The sequence below is a fragment of the Branchiostoma belcheri genome, unplaced genomic scaffold (assembly GCF_001625305.1).
Source record: "Branchiostoma belcheri isolate BF01 breed outbred unplaced genomic scaffold, Haploidv18h27 scaffold105, whole genome shotgun sequence".
In the NCBI taxonomy this organism is placed as follows: Eukaryota; Metazoa; Chordata; class Leptocardii; order Amphioxiformes; family Branchiostomatidae; genus Branchiostoma; species Branchiostoma belcheri.
The window spans coordinates 626830-642557 of NW_017802436.1; the positions used below are offsets into that span (position 1 = coordinate 626830).

The 15728-nt window shown below is 41.9% G+C and overlaps 1 protein-coding gene across 1 annotated transcript; it reads right to left on the minus strand.

Moving 5' to 3' along the window:
• Nucleotides 1-861: 861 nt before the first annotated feature.
• Nucleotides 862-6344, minus strand: LOC109477580 (proteasome subunit alpha type-1-like). The gene is made up of 11 exons (XM_019778910.1): nucleotides 6271-6344; nucleotides 5594-5638; nucleotides 5068-5169; nucleotides 4555-4658; nucleotides 3934-4022; nucleotides 3375-3445; nucleotides 2755-2884; nucleotides 2468-2547; nucleotides 2281-2352; nucleotides 1870-1908; nucleotides 862-1459 (listed from the first exon to the last, which is right to left on the minus strand). The coding sequence occupies exons 1-11, from the start codon at nucleotides 6271-6273 to the stop codon at nucleotides 1361-1363; spliced, it is 834 nt and encodes a 277-aa protein (XP_019634469.1). The 5' UTR covers nucleotides 6274-6344; the 3' UTR covers nucleotides 862-1360.
• Nucleotides 6345-15728: the final 9384 nt, after the last annotated feature.

Sequence of the window (15728 nt, forward strand, 5' to 3'; positions counted from 1 at the left end):
AGTCCAATTAACAAGCAATTGAAGACGCCGCCGACATGCAATGACCTGTATCAGTAACATACACATTTGTATGAAGGGGATTTGCGGCAATTGCAAAAGGCACCAAGTAGGCAGGGTCTATATCCCTACATTGTGTAACTCCAGCCTTTATTATCTAAGGTAAGTCGGGCTTTAGTAAATGTCCCAGATAGTCATGTGTGCGGCTAACACCAGGGATATCTGCTTGCATCAAACCGGTTCTGTACAATAGTACCTTAAGTTTGAGTTTCGTCGGCTTACTAAGTCCTTCAACTCTTTGAAGTCTAGAGAGTTTAGAGGTCGTATGAGAAATGATATGATAGTCGTGGTTTATTAGTCTCTACCAGGCTTCGGGAGGCGGCTGAAAAGAGTAGAAATCGGCCAAATAGATAGATAGCATGCCAGGGGAGTTGGTCTGCTGGGAGAGAACAGTTTGCCTGGTAGAGGCTAGGACTCACAGAGTGAGGCACAATAGAAGCAGGGGTTACAAAAAGCTGCTCTGGTACACACCCAACACCATTGTATTTTCGTGTTCTGATCCTGAAAAGGTCTAATTATGCTTAATAAGTCTTCCTTGTCACGCAAACACCGTTTCCCCTTTTTACAAATCTCGTCACCACGTCTGTCCCATGATATGGAGGTAAAGTGGAGTCATGTATGGCTATTATTGCGAGCAATTAAACTGGGGTACAATGTAGTTACCTTGCTGGTGCCGGCTGACTTTTCCACTAAATTAGCCACCTTTTTCTCTGAACAAAAGCTGGGAGTTAAAAGTACATCTTTTCTATTGTATGGCGACAAATTGGGTTCAATTAAGCAGCAAATAATGTCTTGACAAAAAACTGAAGTTATCAGGCCTATTGTCTTTTATTTTTCAACCTTTTGAGTCTTAGTCATATTAGAGCGCATATTCAACTCTTGTGAGCAAAGGTTTATGATGTATTTTTGCATGTTCTTATAACTTCACCAAAATGCACATGGTCGCAATGTGAGTACCTATATGTGTAGTTGATTACTACATTAAGTCAAGACAGACTGACCATTGAATTATCCAACATCTACATTTACACTTGTGGTCTCCACCAGTTGGTTGCATATCATTGAAAAAATTGCTAATTAGCAAAAATGCTATTTAGCAAATATTATGCAAAACATCCCAAACTAATATCAAAGGTCATGAAAGACAGGTCTATGTTTACTTTTAGAAAGGTTAGGTGTATTATTTTCAGATGAAAATTTGTTCTTTTGAAGAAACGTGATCTTATACAAAGGTATAACCAACATGAAGCGATGTTTTATCATTTCTATAACCGTCCTAGTTGAATCGTAAGTTGATAGAGCTCTAGTGTTCCATGGCCGCGGGTCCCTCAGGCTGTGGGTCCTGGGGCGCGTCCGCCGCGGGTCCCTCCTGGCCCTCTGCCACATCCATGGGCGCCGCGGGCTAACATTGGGGTAAACAAGAGTGGCGTTAAAAAACAATTTGGCGACGTGTAATTTTGGGATCATGGAATGTTTTCATTACAGATACAGATTATATCTTGAAAAAGAACTTGAATTCACATCAATTTATTACATTTTATCCCCATGATGAAATTATAGGATTTTGAAATAAAAAGAGACTTGACTATGACTGTTTTTACTCAATAAAAATGAGACCACCTAGGCATAAACCTGGTTATAAGGCTTTGTTTTCGTACTGTTTTTCCAGCCAAGCTTATTTTGATTGGTGAAACAGAAAAATAAATTGATGTGGCCTAGAGGAAATATCCCTGCCATAGATGTTGAACCAAGCCACTGAACACAGTTTTGGCATAAATGACAAAATTTGCGACTTTAAAGAATGTAACTCACCGCCCCTCTTTCTCTCTTCTCATGTTCAATGCCTGTTAGCTGTACCAGGGTTAAGGAATTATATGATTGTGCACATACATGTATAGAACACAATCAAACAGTACAAACTTGGATGTACGACACAATGTTACAATGTATGTGTAGATATGTAAATATTGTACATTTGGGAATGCATCTATAGCAGCGACACCTGTGCTGCAATGCAATGTGAACCAGTCAGAATTACCCTGAGGAAGGTGACAGATGGTCACCGAAATGTCTGCTGAATAAGAGACTTGGTTTTGTAAGAGTCTCTTTCCTCAGTGACTTACCAGCCTGATGAAACTGTTCACACACATTGTTTATATGTGTATTACTGTCCTGATGAGGACTGCAGCAAGCTTGATAGTACAGTAAAGTTTGAAAGGATACAAATCGTTGGACGTCATCATCATCATACAGGGTGAAGTCTGTGTCCTTCCCAACAATGGCAACAGACACGTTCTGCAAGAGTGAACATTATATCTGTTAAAACTAACAGCCAGAGTACAATGTACTACATAGAGTTTGTTCTTATGTGACTATGGTGACTGGTTAACCACATAACTTATTGACTAACCTTGGTGTTGAGCTCCTGTTCGTTGGGCAGAGTTTCTCTCAGAGCGCGCAGACCGTGTCGCACAAGGTCATCCACAGAACCTGGAACACAAACAGATGATTTGATTTGATTTATTGAAATTGCAACAGTGCAATGCAGGTGATAGCAAGCAGCTATTGCTGGTGTTGTGTCCCACACATAGAAACAAATACAGGACAGACAATACTCATTTTCAATTAAGCACGGAAAGTTGTGTTAAGTGCCTTTCCAAAGAATGTAAGATGTAAGATGAAGACATTCCTACTTACTGTCTAAGAAGTCATTAAGGTGCCTCTCCAGGTAAGTTCTAGCAGACTGTGAGCGTGCGCCGATGGCCATGCACTTACAGTCAAAGTAGTTAGAGGAGGGACAGGTCTGGTAGATGTGTGGGCCCATCTCCTGGGGGGGGGGGGGTAGTAAAAAAATGTAATTATTTTCTACTAGTATTTTGTTTTGTTTATTTATTTATCCAGGAGAACACATGTCGCCTGATAGGCGATTTTCAAAGGGTCTTGGGGGAAAACCCCAAACAAAGTTCATTAACAAAACGAACTCAAGATTAACAAAGGTATCAAATAACACAGGTTACAAATTGAATACAAAATCAAGGTAACTTAAATAACATAAGAGAAACAATTTTGTAACCTTAACATCTTATAACGTAGAACTAGGGGAACTTATTGATTCAGAATTGACATTTACAGATTGACATTGGTATTTCACATTAATACATATACATTTTAATCTCTGAGATGTTACCTGCATGGTAAATGCTATCATCATGGCAAAACACTGGTCACTCTTTTAGAATATTTATGAAAGACGTTCATGACTTCATTCTTTATTCACAACTAGAACATTGAAGACTTTTAGACCAGGTGAAGCTTACATCATATCCAGCCACCAGTAGTCCCACTCCGTAAGGTCTCCTGCCGTAGCGCTGGGTGCAAATCTGCATCTCTGGGACAGGCGGTTAAGGAAATGCAAGCTTTTTTTTTTTTAATTTCAACATGTGATCACAAGATGTGATGACGACACACTCAAGTTTTTTCAACTTATTTTAATGCCGCCACCAACACAGAGGACAATATAGTACTCGTTTTCACCTGAAGTGAGGAAAGTCGTGTAAAGTGCCTTTCCCAAGGGCACAAGATCGGTGGCAAAGTAGGGTTCGAACTCGGGACCTCTTGGTTCTGAGTAGAACACTCTACCATTATGCCATAAGATCCCACTAAGTGAAATAAAAGTTAGTAGTAATAGTAGTTACTGATAAGATATGCAAGCAGCAACACTTACCTGAATTCTTAACAGTTGTCCTACAGGATAAGGAGAAGCAAGGAGGTTTAGTAGATTGCACCTCCTTGGGACAAGCTACTGAACTTTCTAAAGCTGTTCATATCTAACATTAGCCATAAAAGAAACACCACTGAAGACTGGTGGAAGGATACTGTTGCCGAGTGTTGAGACCAGCCTGGATACCGGCAGTGGGCTCTCGTAGGCGTACCGGCTGTTCAGGCACTCTGTACGCATGAACTTACTGTAAAAAACAGACCAGGCAGTTTCAACTTACTGAAAAACAACACACAACAGGCAATTAATACATTAAATGGCAATAGCTCAATCGGGTAGAGTGCTCTCGTTGTAACCTGGAGGTTGTGAGTTCAAACCCCGGCTGTTTGCCATGTAATAACAGTCATCCACCATTCAGGAACAACATCTGGAACTGTGCATGGACTAACAACAACAGATGTTTTCCATAATGATAATATGAAAAGGGTAACCAACATCTGGATCGTTGTTTCTGGCCAAGAGCAGTCACAGATGAAAGATAGCGAATGCTATCTGAAATGTCTATAACTGTGGCCAACTGTCATGCCAATATCATTCATATTATCCAGTTGCTTGAGTAACTGTTTCTTGGCATGTCTCTTGGTCTCATTCTACGAGACTACTATTCTACAGTATTTATCCAGTTATTTGAACTTTCATGTAGCTGCTACCTGGAATGTACATTTTTTTAGAACATCCTCTTAATATCCAGGTTGCCATAGAAACAGACAAGTGTTTACCTGAGGAGCCTTGCGTCAGCCGTGAGTCCAGCGATGGAGATGCCGATGTGGTCGTCGATGGGGATGACTTTACGCTGGTGGTCAGACAGCTCCGACGGTGCTCTCTGGGACACGAGGGAAAAATGAGAAACAAACTTGTTCTTATTCCTGAGGACATTTTTTCTGACATCCTCTAGTCTTATCATCAACTCTTATGATGGCTGTCTCATTGACAAGATGAAAATGAGACAAAAACTCTTCAGAGAAGGCACGTGACAAGTCTCACTGGGTCAGTCTACTGAGGAAGACCAGAGTGACTGGTCAAATACTCTAGGTGAGAACAATGCCTTGTGTTGGAACAAAAGTTTTAACTGAAAACAAAAAGTGAGGTCTTGTACGCTGTAACTGTAATTTTCTGGGGTGTAGATCAGTTCTCCAAATCTAAATGCTAGTCTTACAGGTTTGGGTGGTAAACTGGAGATTGTGCGTGGGTAATTGTCATTCTTGTAAAATGTCTTTAAGACGTTTGCCCACCTTAAGTGCGACGAGGACGGCATGAGTTTTGGACTTGAGCCCCACCGTCGCCGAACCCTGCTTCACAGCCTCCATCGCATACTCCACCTGGTGCAGTCGGCCCTAAACAAACAAACAAACAAACAATAAACCACAGCCTCCATCGCATACTCCACCTGATGTAGTCGGCCCTAAAAAAACAAACAAACAAACAAACAATAAACAACAGCCTCCATCGCATACTCCACCTGGTGCAGTCGGCCCTAAACAAATAAACAAACAAACAAACAAACAATGACACATACGGAAAAACAAGAGGCCTGTTGGATAAACATGCACCCTCCAGTTTTGTGACATTCAATGACTTTTCACAACCTGTTTCTGTTGAGTTTCTGTGTAAAAAACAGCAAGATATAAAAAGACAGCCCTGAAGCAAATTCAAACAATTATGATGAAATATACGGACAAACAAGAGTACTAACATATTAGATAAAAGACGTACTACCATAATTTTTTTCACTGTTAAAGAAACCGTGAGACTGCCTACCTGAGGGCTCCACACTGTGACATCATTGTCATACTGGTTACGGAACTGAAGAAAAAAAAAACACATTAATTCTGAACATCATCAACATTTGTAAACATAAAGCAGTTGGGCATATGCATATGACATACCATAATATGACATATTTTGTGAACATGCGTTTAGTAATGAAATATTGCGTCGATCACAAACTTAGTTAGACCACTGTGATTGAGTATGAAAAAAAAAAAACTCTTTTTCTAGATGCTTGGTAGGTAGTAGTAACGCGTTACTAGTACATTATACTCGACTGTAGACGGTATCAAGTATCAAGTATATTTGGGGGGGGGCGACTGTGTTTTAGAATTGACGTTTCCCCTAGAATTATTTTGGCATAATTTCGTTTCGTAGACCTTCCTCAAATGTTCACCATTTATCGTACGGTTTCAGTCTGCCATATAATCTTATAATGACATTTCTTTGTGCAAAAATCTCAAACCAAACCGTGAGTTCGGATAGTGCCGCCCCCCTCCCCCATGACTTGCAGTTGCACATGTGTCGATAAAAAAATCAGCTTTTCAAAACGACAGCCGACAAAATATTACCTCAGAAATTGTCACAGAGAAGATAAAACAGCCAAAAACGTTTTAAAAGCGACAGTCTGGGGCGTACATTTTTCGTAGTGCAAAGAAATAACTTACCATTTTTGTCGGTTTCTACTTTCGCTGTTCCTCGCAAAGATGGCCAATCCCGCTTCTACCGCAAACAAACGCTATAAACCTATATTATATTAACACCGGCGATCTTACAGATATCAAAATATGAAATAAAATGAGCAACTCAATCAAAATATAAAAATGTAAAACAAATTGTTTAAAAACATAGATTTTTATATAAACTGGTAATGTTAAAAGTAAAATTTTACATCAAATTTGTCACGTTTGCATGCTGTATAATTTGGACGGAACCAAATGGCAGTATCGAAATCAAAGGGGTGTATTTTGTACTTGTTTAAGAATAATTCATAATCATATACATGCAAAGAAAAAACGTTAAGGAGACGAATAAAAATAAATTTCTATATTTTCTAACGTTTAAATATGGCTATGTATATATTTGATATATTTGCGAAAATATATTGTTCTTACGTCATCCTTTGTTCGAAGTGGTAAAGTCCACACGTGAGGTCATGACCTTTTGAGCAAGATGGAGGGAGGCTGACAAAAATACGCAGGAAAGCTGGAAAAACGCGAATTTTGAGAAAACCAAAGTAAAGTTCAGAAATCCACGGCTGTGTAAGGTTGGTGAGAATCAAAAATACCAGTTGGCGAAATAAGAGAACCAATTTCCGCTGCATATTATTGTAGTACGCTGTCAAACTTTATGATGTAACGTTACACGTAGGAAGCTAACACAGTAACACTAACAGTTAGATAAAATTATATATTTTACTGAGATCGATATGAACAAATTGTCGATTTTTATATTTGTTGATTCTTCTTTTATAATATGAATAGTTTAATGGGCGATAGGTAGACATTTGGCAGCATCCCAATAGTATAAGTTTAGCTATACATGTACTAATCCAACTTGTGTTGGATAGTTACAAGTTATGTCAATAACGTCTGATCTTTCCCTCGTTTTAGCCTTTATAGTTGTGATATGAACCGAACTACGCGAAAACGAGCACCAAGTGACCACGTCTAGCGATATATTAGACGTTAAACAAGGACAACAACAACAACAACAACATGTTATAATTTGTTGAATTATTTATAACATCGTTGAATCATAGTTTATTGTACTCTCCCACACAGTCTCAGTTGTCAGACCTGATTGCCTGTTCGACTCAAGATGGAAGCTGAGGCTGAAGACACGCCCAAGGAAGAGCAGAAGGTGAGAAGTCTTGTCTTTAACTCATCACAGCATGGATTCACCACATTATACTTATACTAATGATATAAAGCTTGACAAAAGTGCTGATCATGAAGTACACATGCATTGTGTTCAAGAATTCATTCTTTCCTAGAACTATCGCAGAGTGAAACTCACTGTCACCAAGTACAGTAGGGGCATTGTCATTAGATAGCTTTAAACAATGTCTAGAGTTAGATGTTCAAGGTTAGGTGTAACAATTCGTTCGGTGTAATGTAGCCAGCTGCTGCCGCGCCGCGTGCCTGCGAAGGTGATGTGACGGTGTTATGCCGAAACGCGGTTATACCGGCTATACTGATGCAGGTGTTAACAAACAAATACACCTGTCCCCCCAGGTGTTAGATGCAGGTGAAGTGTTCCTGTTGATGAAGAAAGATTACCGCATCTCCCGCAACATCCGGTCCCAGTGGTTCTTCTCCAACCTCCACAGGATGGTCCAGGTCACCCCCGACGACCAGCTGCCTGAATCCGACAGGGAACTCGAGGTAACAAGTTTTTAACTTTCAGCCTGCTAATATATAAGGTATCTATATATAGCCGTTTGGCACCAAATCAGTATTGGTTATGGGGTTAGGCAGCAGGGAGATGGTTAAAAACAGCAAGGTTGTTTTTATACTATCATGAAAGTTCATCTGTGTTGGTAGTTACTTGTTTATTATATAGTTAAAACTTTTGATCCAACACAAAAAGTTCTCTCACCTAGAGCTTTCGACCAGTCACTCTGGTCTTCTTCAGTAGACTGACTCACTGTAGACTGACCCAGTGAGGAAGACCAGAGTGACTGGTCAAAAGCTCTTATTAAGGTGAGAGATCTTTTTGTGTTGGATCTAAAGTTTTAACTTTAAACAAGTTTGTTTTTAACCTTCAGCCTGCTAAGGTAGATAGCTGCTTGTGGGGTTAGGCAGCAGGAAGAAGGTTAAAACACCTTGCAGTGCTGTTGTTGGAAACTAGTTGCTGCTCTTGTGACAGTGTGGTTTCAAACATTCACTTGGTCATGAACTAGCCTGGTGTTACAAGTACAAGTTTGGTTGTGCCACCAAATGTTCCACAAACAGTAGACATCCACTAGATCTAATGACTGTGTGGAATGATGTCAGCTTCTTTGATTTTCTTCTCTTTTTGGGTGTTTGTGTGTTTGCTGCGTCGGAATTCTAAATTAGACAGAGTCAGTGAGAAGTTCACACTTAGTCTAATGAATGAAACAAGAAACTCACAAAAACTTGAGGATATTTTACAGACGTTTGAGATCTTTGATTTTTAGTTACTGCTGCTTGCAAATACATTAAGATTTAAGCTTGATGTTGTGCAATATGCTGTGCATTAATGCAATATTTCTGCTTTTTTTATCATGTCAACTGGAATTCCTTCAGAATGAATCATATACGCTGGAGCTTAAGGACCTCCAAGTAAGCTGGTAGCATCTTTAAGTAGATGTGCCTCTGTGTGTGCATACACTTTTTTGTGTGTTCAAAATTTTTAAAAATTTGGAAAGATTTTCATTGGAAGTATCCAGTAAGGAAAAATAGAGCCAAAGTTATGGTGTACCCCAAACACAAGAGAAAGTAGATTCCAGTCTATTTCCCGCCTGTATTTGCTGCACGTGGCAGATTCTGTGTTTTGCTGTTGGGTCCCTGATCGCAAATGAATTTTGATGCTTGCCCATATTATGGTGGGCTAAGTATGAGTACATAATGGCAAGCTGGAGAAATATAAGACTGGTCACTTTAGATTCAAAAGAAAAAAGTCTATGGAAATTTTTACAAATGTACTTGCCAACATTGTTGTGAAGTCAAACTCAAATATCTAAATTGACTAATGAAAAAAGTAGTAAAAAAACAACAGTACATAGAGGTCAATGTTTTAGTTGAAATGGCATGTGAAGGTAAACTAGTACTATACACACTGCTGTAAACGTTTCTAACAAATGAGCAGTGCATTGATATAGTTTCAACTGTATCAAACTTGACCAGACTTCCATGTTTGTTCCAAGTGTTGCAAATGAAAAACTTTGAGATAATATAACTGTTAAATAACTTGCAGTACTGTTGTTGGACACTAGATGGTGCTGTTTGTTGTAGTACTGATGCTTGACACTAGAAGGTGCTGTTGTGTGTTTATTACAGGTCCTGTCAGTCCTGCCCCAGGGATGGAAGGGGGAACCTGTGGACCCGAACACCTCCTACAGACTCGTGCACACATCAAAGGTCTGTTTGCTTAAATCTCATTTCTCTCAAACATATGTCCTGTTGGTACCGGCTTGTCTTCTACTAGAAAAACTTGAGTCAGGTAACACATACCCTCAATTACCGGCAGTCTACATGTAGTCTGGTTACCTTTATTACTCAACAGGTCGGCTTCGGGGGTGTTCCGGCCAGCCAGATTGGGTGCCAAACAACCTCTGGCCGGCCGGAACACCCCCGAAGCCAATCCGTTCAGTATGGTAACCAGACTACCGGTAGTCTAGATAAAAAGTTCTACTGCTAAGTAGAAGTTCCACTTTCTTCTTCTTTTTGTTTACCCTCGAACCACTCCTCGAATATCACTGAGGGGGGTACGTGGGGTACGTGGCCTCTGCTGTCGGTGCCCTCACCACTGGGCCTGGCAGCTGGTTCCACTCGCTTACCGCGCGGGGAAAAAAGGAAAACCTAAAGCAGTCTTTATGTGCCATAAATAACTGGAATTTGTAATCATTCTGGTCCTTCTGTCCCCTCCCCCTCCCCAGGCCACGTTCCTAGCCAGACGTTACAGGTTTGTGTTTGCCCTGGACCTGAGCCCCTCCACCTCCAGTGTAGACGGCTGCACTAAAGTTTGTTTTGTTAAAAGCTGTATGTACTGCTAACCTTCCCCTGTCTACCCCAGGCCACGTTCCTGGCCAGACGTTACAGGTTTGTGTTTGCCCTGGACCTGAGCCCCTCCACCTCCAGTGTGGACGGCTGCACTAAAGTTTGTTTGTTAAAAGCTGTATGTACAGTACTAGTGCTAACCTTCCCTTGTGTCCCCCCCAGGCCACGTTCCTGGCCAGACGTTACAGGTTTGTGTTTGCCCTGGACCTGAGCCCCTCCACCTCCAGTGTAGACGGCTGCAGGGGAAGGGTCATGCTGGAGGAGGTCTTCGCTGCTCTAGAGAACTGCCTCTCTGGCCTCACAGGTAACTGGCAAAAAAAGTTGCTTTCATTATAAAATCTATGTGGTTATGATATGGCAAATACGAGAGTATGATACGGCAAATACTAGTAATCAAGTCTTCAAAACTTTTTCTTTTTCGTCTTTTTCGTATGTGTCCGATATTGGTATTCCACAACATTGGTATCGTTTTCCAATATTTTTGGGGGTCAATTTTCGGTATATATAATTTGACTGTTTCAACCATAAGTTAGAGTATGGCTGAAACCTTTTTTTTTTGGAAACGGCCAAAAATTCATGCGTGTGTGGATGTTATCCATATAATCAAATCAACATGGCCTTACTGCCTTGTCTAATGATGATGTAAATAAAATGTAAATAAACCATTCCTCCATTCGTGTTTCGCAGAGCCGTACTCAGCGCCGGGGTCGAACCACGTGTTCCGGCCTCAGATCTATGTGACGGTGATTGCGTACACCCCGCTCATCTCCTACAAGACCCAGCAGGTCATCATACAGGGCTGCCTGGTGACTCAGAGTAACCTGCCCGCCCTGCTCGCCACTGTCAGGCAGCAGTTCTATGAGGTAATAAGAAATTCTACATTCAAGAACTCGTTGCCACCAAGCACAGTTGAGGCATCATCACTGGGTAGCTTGAAACAACTGCTGCAATTGAATGTGAAGGTTTGGTGTAATGTAGCTCACTGCCATTGCACCGAGTGCCTGCGAAGCTGGTGTGTTACGCCAAAGGACAGTCAATATCTATGGTAATAAAAACTTGAGGGGACGATAGAATCAGTAACAATATTAAAGTGACTATCATAGACTGTGTGACTGTCTTAAAAATACACACTCAGTTATCTACATGTAATACATAAATCATTGCCATGTTTACCTGCAGGTTGAGAACAAGATTGCAGAAGGTTCCCGTGTGGCCATGCAGGGTCGGGAGGGTCTCTCCGGCGGGATGTTTGACGACATTGTGGACCCCCTGGGGGGCAAGAAGGCGTGGGACGCCATGGTAACGCCGGATGTCGGACTAGTAAACATGCTTCGCTACGGCATCCTGGCCCTGCAGCTCCTCCCGGACAACACGAGCGCGAGAATCGTCGTCATCACGGACGGAGTCACCGCCATGCCCAACATGGAGATGATGGAGTCACTGTTGGTCCAACTGCGAAGCTCCACGATCGCCTGTTCGTTCTTACAGCTCGGCTCCGCATACAGGCCAGTGTTTGATTTGGTTTATTTTTTTATTTTCCATCATTTTTATACAGGGTGGCCCATTAAGTGATTGCACTTCTTTTCAATGGAATGGGGCGATGATTTACACAACAAAACACAACAGTCACATACAAACAGTAGAATAGGGATACAATAAATAATGATAATGGCAATGATAATAAAGAAAAAACGGGGATGGAGATGGAGATGATGGAGTCTCTGTTAGTGCAGCTGCGAAGCTCCACGATCCTGCAGCTTGGATCTGCGTACAGGCCAGTGTTTGACTTGATTTGATTTATTGGAATTGCAAACAAGACAATACTTATACTATCATGAAAGTTCATCTGTGGTGTAGTTACATGTTTAGAGTTAAGACTTTCGCTCCAACACAAAAAGTTCTCTCACCTAGAGCTTTCGACCAGTCACTCTGGTCTTCCTCAGTAGACTGACCCAGTGAGGCTTGTCACGTGGCTTCTTTGAAGTGTGACGTCAACAATTGGTCAAAGGTATCTGGTAGACTGACCAGAGTGACTGGTCAAAAGCTCTAGGTAAGAGAACTTTTTTGTGTTGGACCAAAAGTTTTAACTCTAAACAATACAATACTTATTAACAATACAATACTTTTGACATTCTGCAATATTGCAGCACACTGAAAAATTGAAGTATTTCTACCACCACAGACCAAGTATGTCCATGGGCTATGTCCTGCACAACCAGCTGCTGAAGTTCCTCGCTGCGGCAACGTTCGGCGCTTACCTCGAGTTCTGTCCCAGTGTAGGGAAGACAGCCGAGGGCATGAACACCTACCAGAAGGTTTGTTTGTTTGTTGGCTACATGATTAAAAGAGAAATTACCATTATTACTAAATGAACAAGATTTGAATCAAAGAAAACACTAATAGCAGGAAATAGAATGGGTAGCAGGTGCACCCTGTTTGGAGATCTGGTCGTTGATTGACTGTTCCCTTAATTACTTTAATTACTGCTAAATGAACACCTGTGTATGCTTCCACGTATTACTTATTTAATAGGAATAGTTAATTTGTTTCTTTACAAGTATTAGCTAAATACACCTTTAACATCACTTATATTAATTACATCAATTACTAACAATATTACATTAATTTATACATGCTGACCAAAACTTACATACACATACTTTACAGGCTCTGTTTGAGTGGCATTTCCAGAAGGGTCTGAGCGAGCTGCCGTTGAAAGCTATGCGAGGACAGTTCAGCGAGAGCGTAGCCCCGTCCGTCCCCGATCCGGAGAAGCCACGGTGGATGTGGAATGAAAAGGCGATGAGCGCCTGCCCCATCATGAGGAAGAAGCACAGCGAAACAACCCTGCAGGTCTCCGTCTTTTTTTATGTTCACCAAAGGAAAACGTATTCTTTTTGCTACGTTTCTTCTTCCGTTCCAAACACTAACCTCTGACCTGGCCAATGGCCTGATTTGTCGACGTCTGTCACCATGGTAACTGGTGTAGGGTTACATAATGTTGCAATTTTATCAGTAGACTCCTGTCTGACCATATATATGAATGTGTTTGAGCAAGAAGTAACAGAGCAGCCATCCTTCGTGAAGTATCAATAGGCTTTAGACTCTTTGAACCGGGGCAGGTCAGGAACTTTCAGAAATTAAAGTTGCACATCAGGTATCTGTTGGGGGAGACAACGCAAGGTAAAGCCGGTTCTAGAACTCGAAATGTCCCCCCCCCCTGTGACGTAACAGTTAATTCAATCCGTGAACTGGTCTGTTATACAATTACAGGTCTCCATCTTTAATGTCCTTGCCGTGCGCCTGCGCGAAGGGTACACCATCAAGGAGGTCAACATGACGAAGAACGACACCCAGATCGAGGTCAAGGTCGTGTTGCCATGGAAACACGACGTGACCTTGGAGTACACGGCGTCCAGCGCCTGGCCTCCCAAGGACACGAAGCGGCTCACCCAAGTCGAGGTCAGTCTGGAGGGAAGCTACGATTTCCTCCATGACATAACCTGCCCCATGAAAAAGCCATTCAAGAGTGCATACCGCACTTCTGTCGTAAAAAGATTCTGGCAGACAGTCCATGGCGTCTCACGTACAGACCAGCTCCTTGTCCACATCCAGTCCTTTGCGAGCAATCCCCGGTATTACGTTGTGCCGGAGAGCGTATGGAATGGCGTCCCGTTGTTTTACATGAGCCACAGCTCGGCTGCGCCAGTCCCGTCTCTCCAGCACTCGGAGATGAAGGAGACCGGTTTGGCCGAGTTTGCGGCCTTCTGGCAGCCAATGGTCCAGCTGGACACGAACGTTTGGCAGCGATGGCTACACACGCACCGGATCACCATCCTACTCACACACGACAAACCCCTGCCATACCACCTCCACATTCCCGGCCCGAACGGACGCTACGACACCATCCAGTGCCGCGTGTCGTTTACCGAAGTCCACAAGCTTCTGAGCAAGGAGACCTCGTTTGTGCTCGTAGAGAGCTACTGTTACGTCAAGCTGCTTTTCAGCAACAAGGTGAGAAATACCGTAATTGGTTAGCCTCCGTAGCAGGCTGGGGGTTTGGTGGTCTTTGGCTGTTTTCTGATTAGCCCAGTTCTACAAAACGGGGGTAATTCAACCAGGCTGGCTATGTTGTCTATATGCAATCAGAAAATAGCACATATAAGCCCCAGTTTTTGGAATGCTATGGAGGCTAGTAATTGGCTGTCATCACAAAGGGGGAATGTCCACAATAGAACACTCAGGAACAGTACGAAACTGACACAGTTTAAGTGCCGGACAAGCTGTGACAGTTATGCTATTATAATAATTGTAAGTTGTGATGGTAGCAATTTCATAGGATTCATGACTTGTTTGAATACGTATTTGTAATGTATAATGCTAATAAGTCTGAGATTTAAACTACATGTTTGTGTAAGGAAACTGCAATTCAGCACTGGTGCTGCAAGTAAAAGTTTTTTATCTCCGTAAATAATTTCATCAGGTTGGATGATACTTAGGGACATAGAATTTTCTTCTTACACAACCAGTAAGGTTCTCACCTGCTTACGTTTCGATGTCTATCAGACACCTAATTCCTGACAGCTTCTGACTGGAGTTCTGCAACTCGCTGCTATTTATCGCCAAAGTAGGTGGTGCTTTTGCGGCGAGAATGCAAAAAAAGAAAAGTTTTCATGTTGAATAAACCGTTCTCTCTCTCTTTCTAACAAGGACAAACCCCCAACATCCTTCTTCGTGGTTCGCGTCTCCTCCAAGCCGCCCTGCATGGTCGTACGTCTGGCCTTCCTTGGGGGAACCCCGGGGCACGTCAGGAACGAGATCGTCACCGACATCAAGGAGAAGCTGAACACACTCAGCAAGCGGGCGCACAAAGTGGAGACGCCAAAGGGAAAACCCTCTCCGTCCAAACAAGGTGCTGCAGAGATACAGCCCAGGGCTTGAAATTCATTTTTGGGAATAGGTGCACTGGTGCACCCAACCTAAAAATTTGGTGCACAAAAAAATTTTTGGGTGCACCATTTAAAGCAAAACCTAATTATTGATCTTACTGCTCCTCTTCTAAGCTGGAATCTAAAATGGGAGCTAACTTCAAAATCTTACACAAGTACTACAACAAAGATGTATACTATAATTATACATTAAATATGAACAAAAATACCTACAAAATTTTGCACCCACAGAAAAAAATGGGTGCATAGGCCACAGCTCCAGCACGAACTAAGGTGCACATGTACCCAGTATTTCAAGCCTTGCAGTCATTCCACAGTTCCTTACCTGACACGACTGCTGAATCAGTATGTCTGCTAGTTTTTCAACCTATGAATCAAAAATCAAACAAAGTATATAATTCTTGATGATCTTCCGTACATCTTTGTTCATCT

Coding starts and splice junctions, on each gene's coding strand:
- LOC109477580 (XM_019778910.1), bottom strand. Junction 5,170..5,593: donor TCACAGTGTGGAGCCCTCAG/GTAGGCAGTCTC, acceptor TTGTTTGTTTAG/GGCCGACTGCACCAGGTGGA. Junction 1,460..1,869: donor AGAAGAGAGAAAGAGGGGCG/GTGAGTTACATT, acceptor CCCCAATGTTAG/CCCGCGGCGCCCATGGATGT.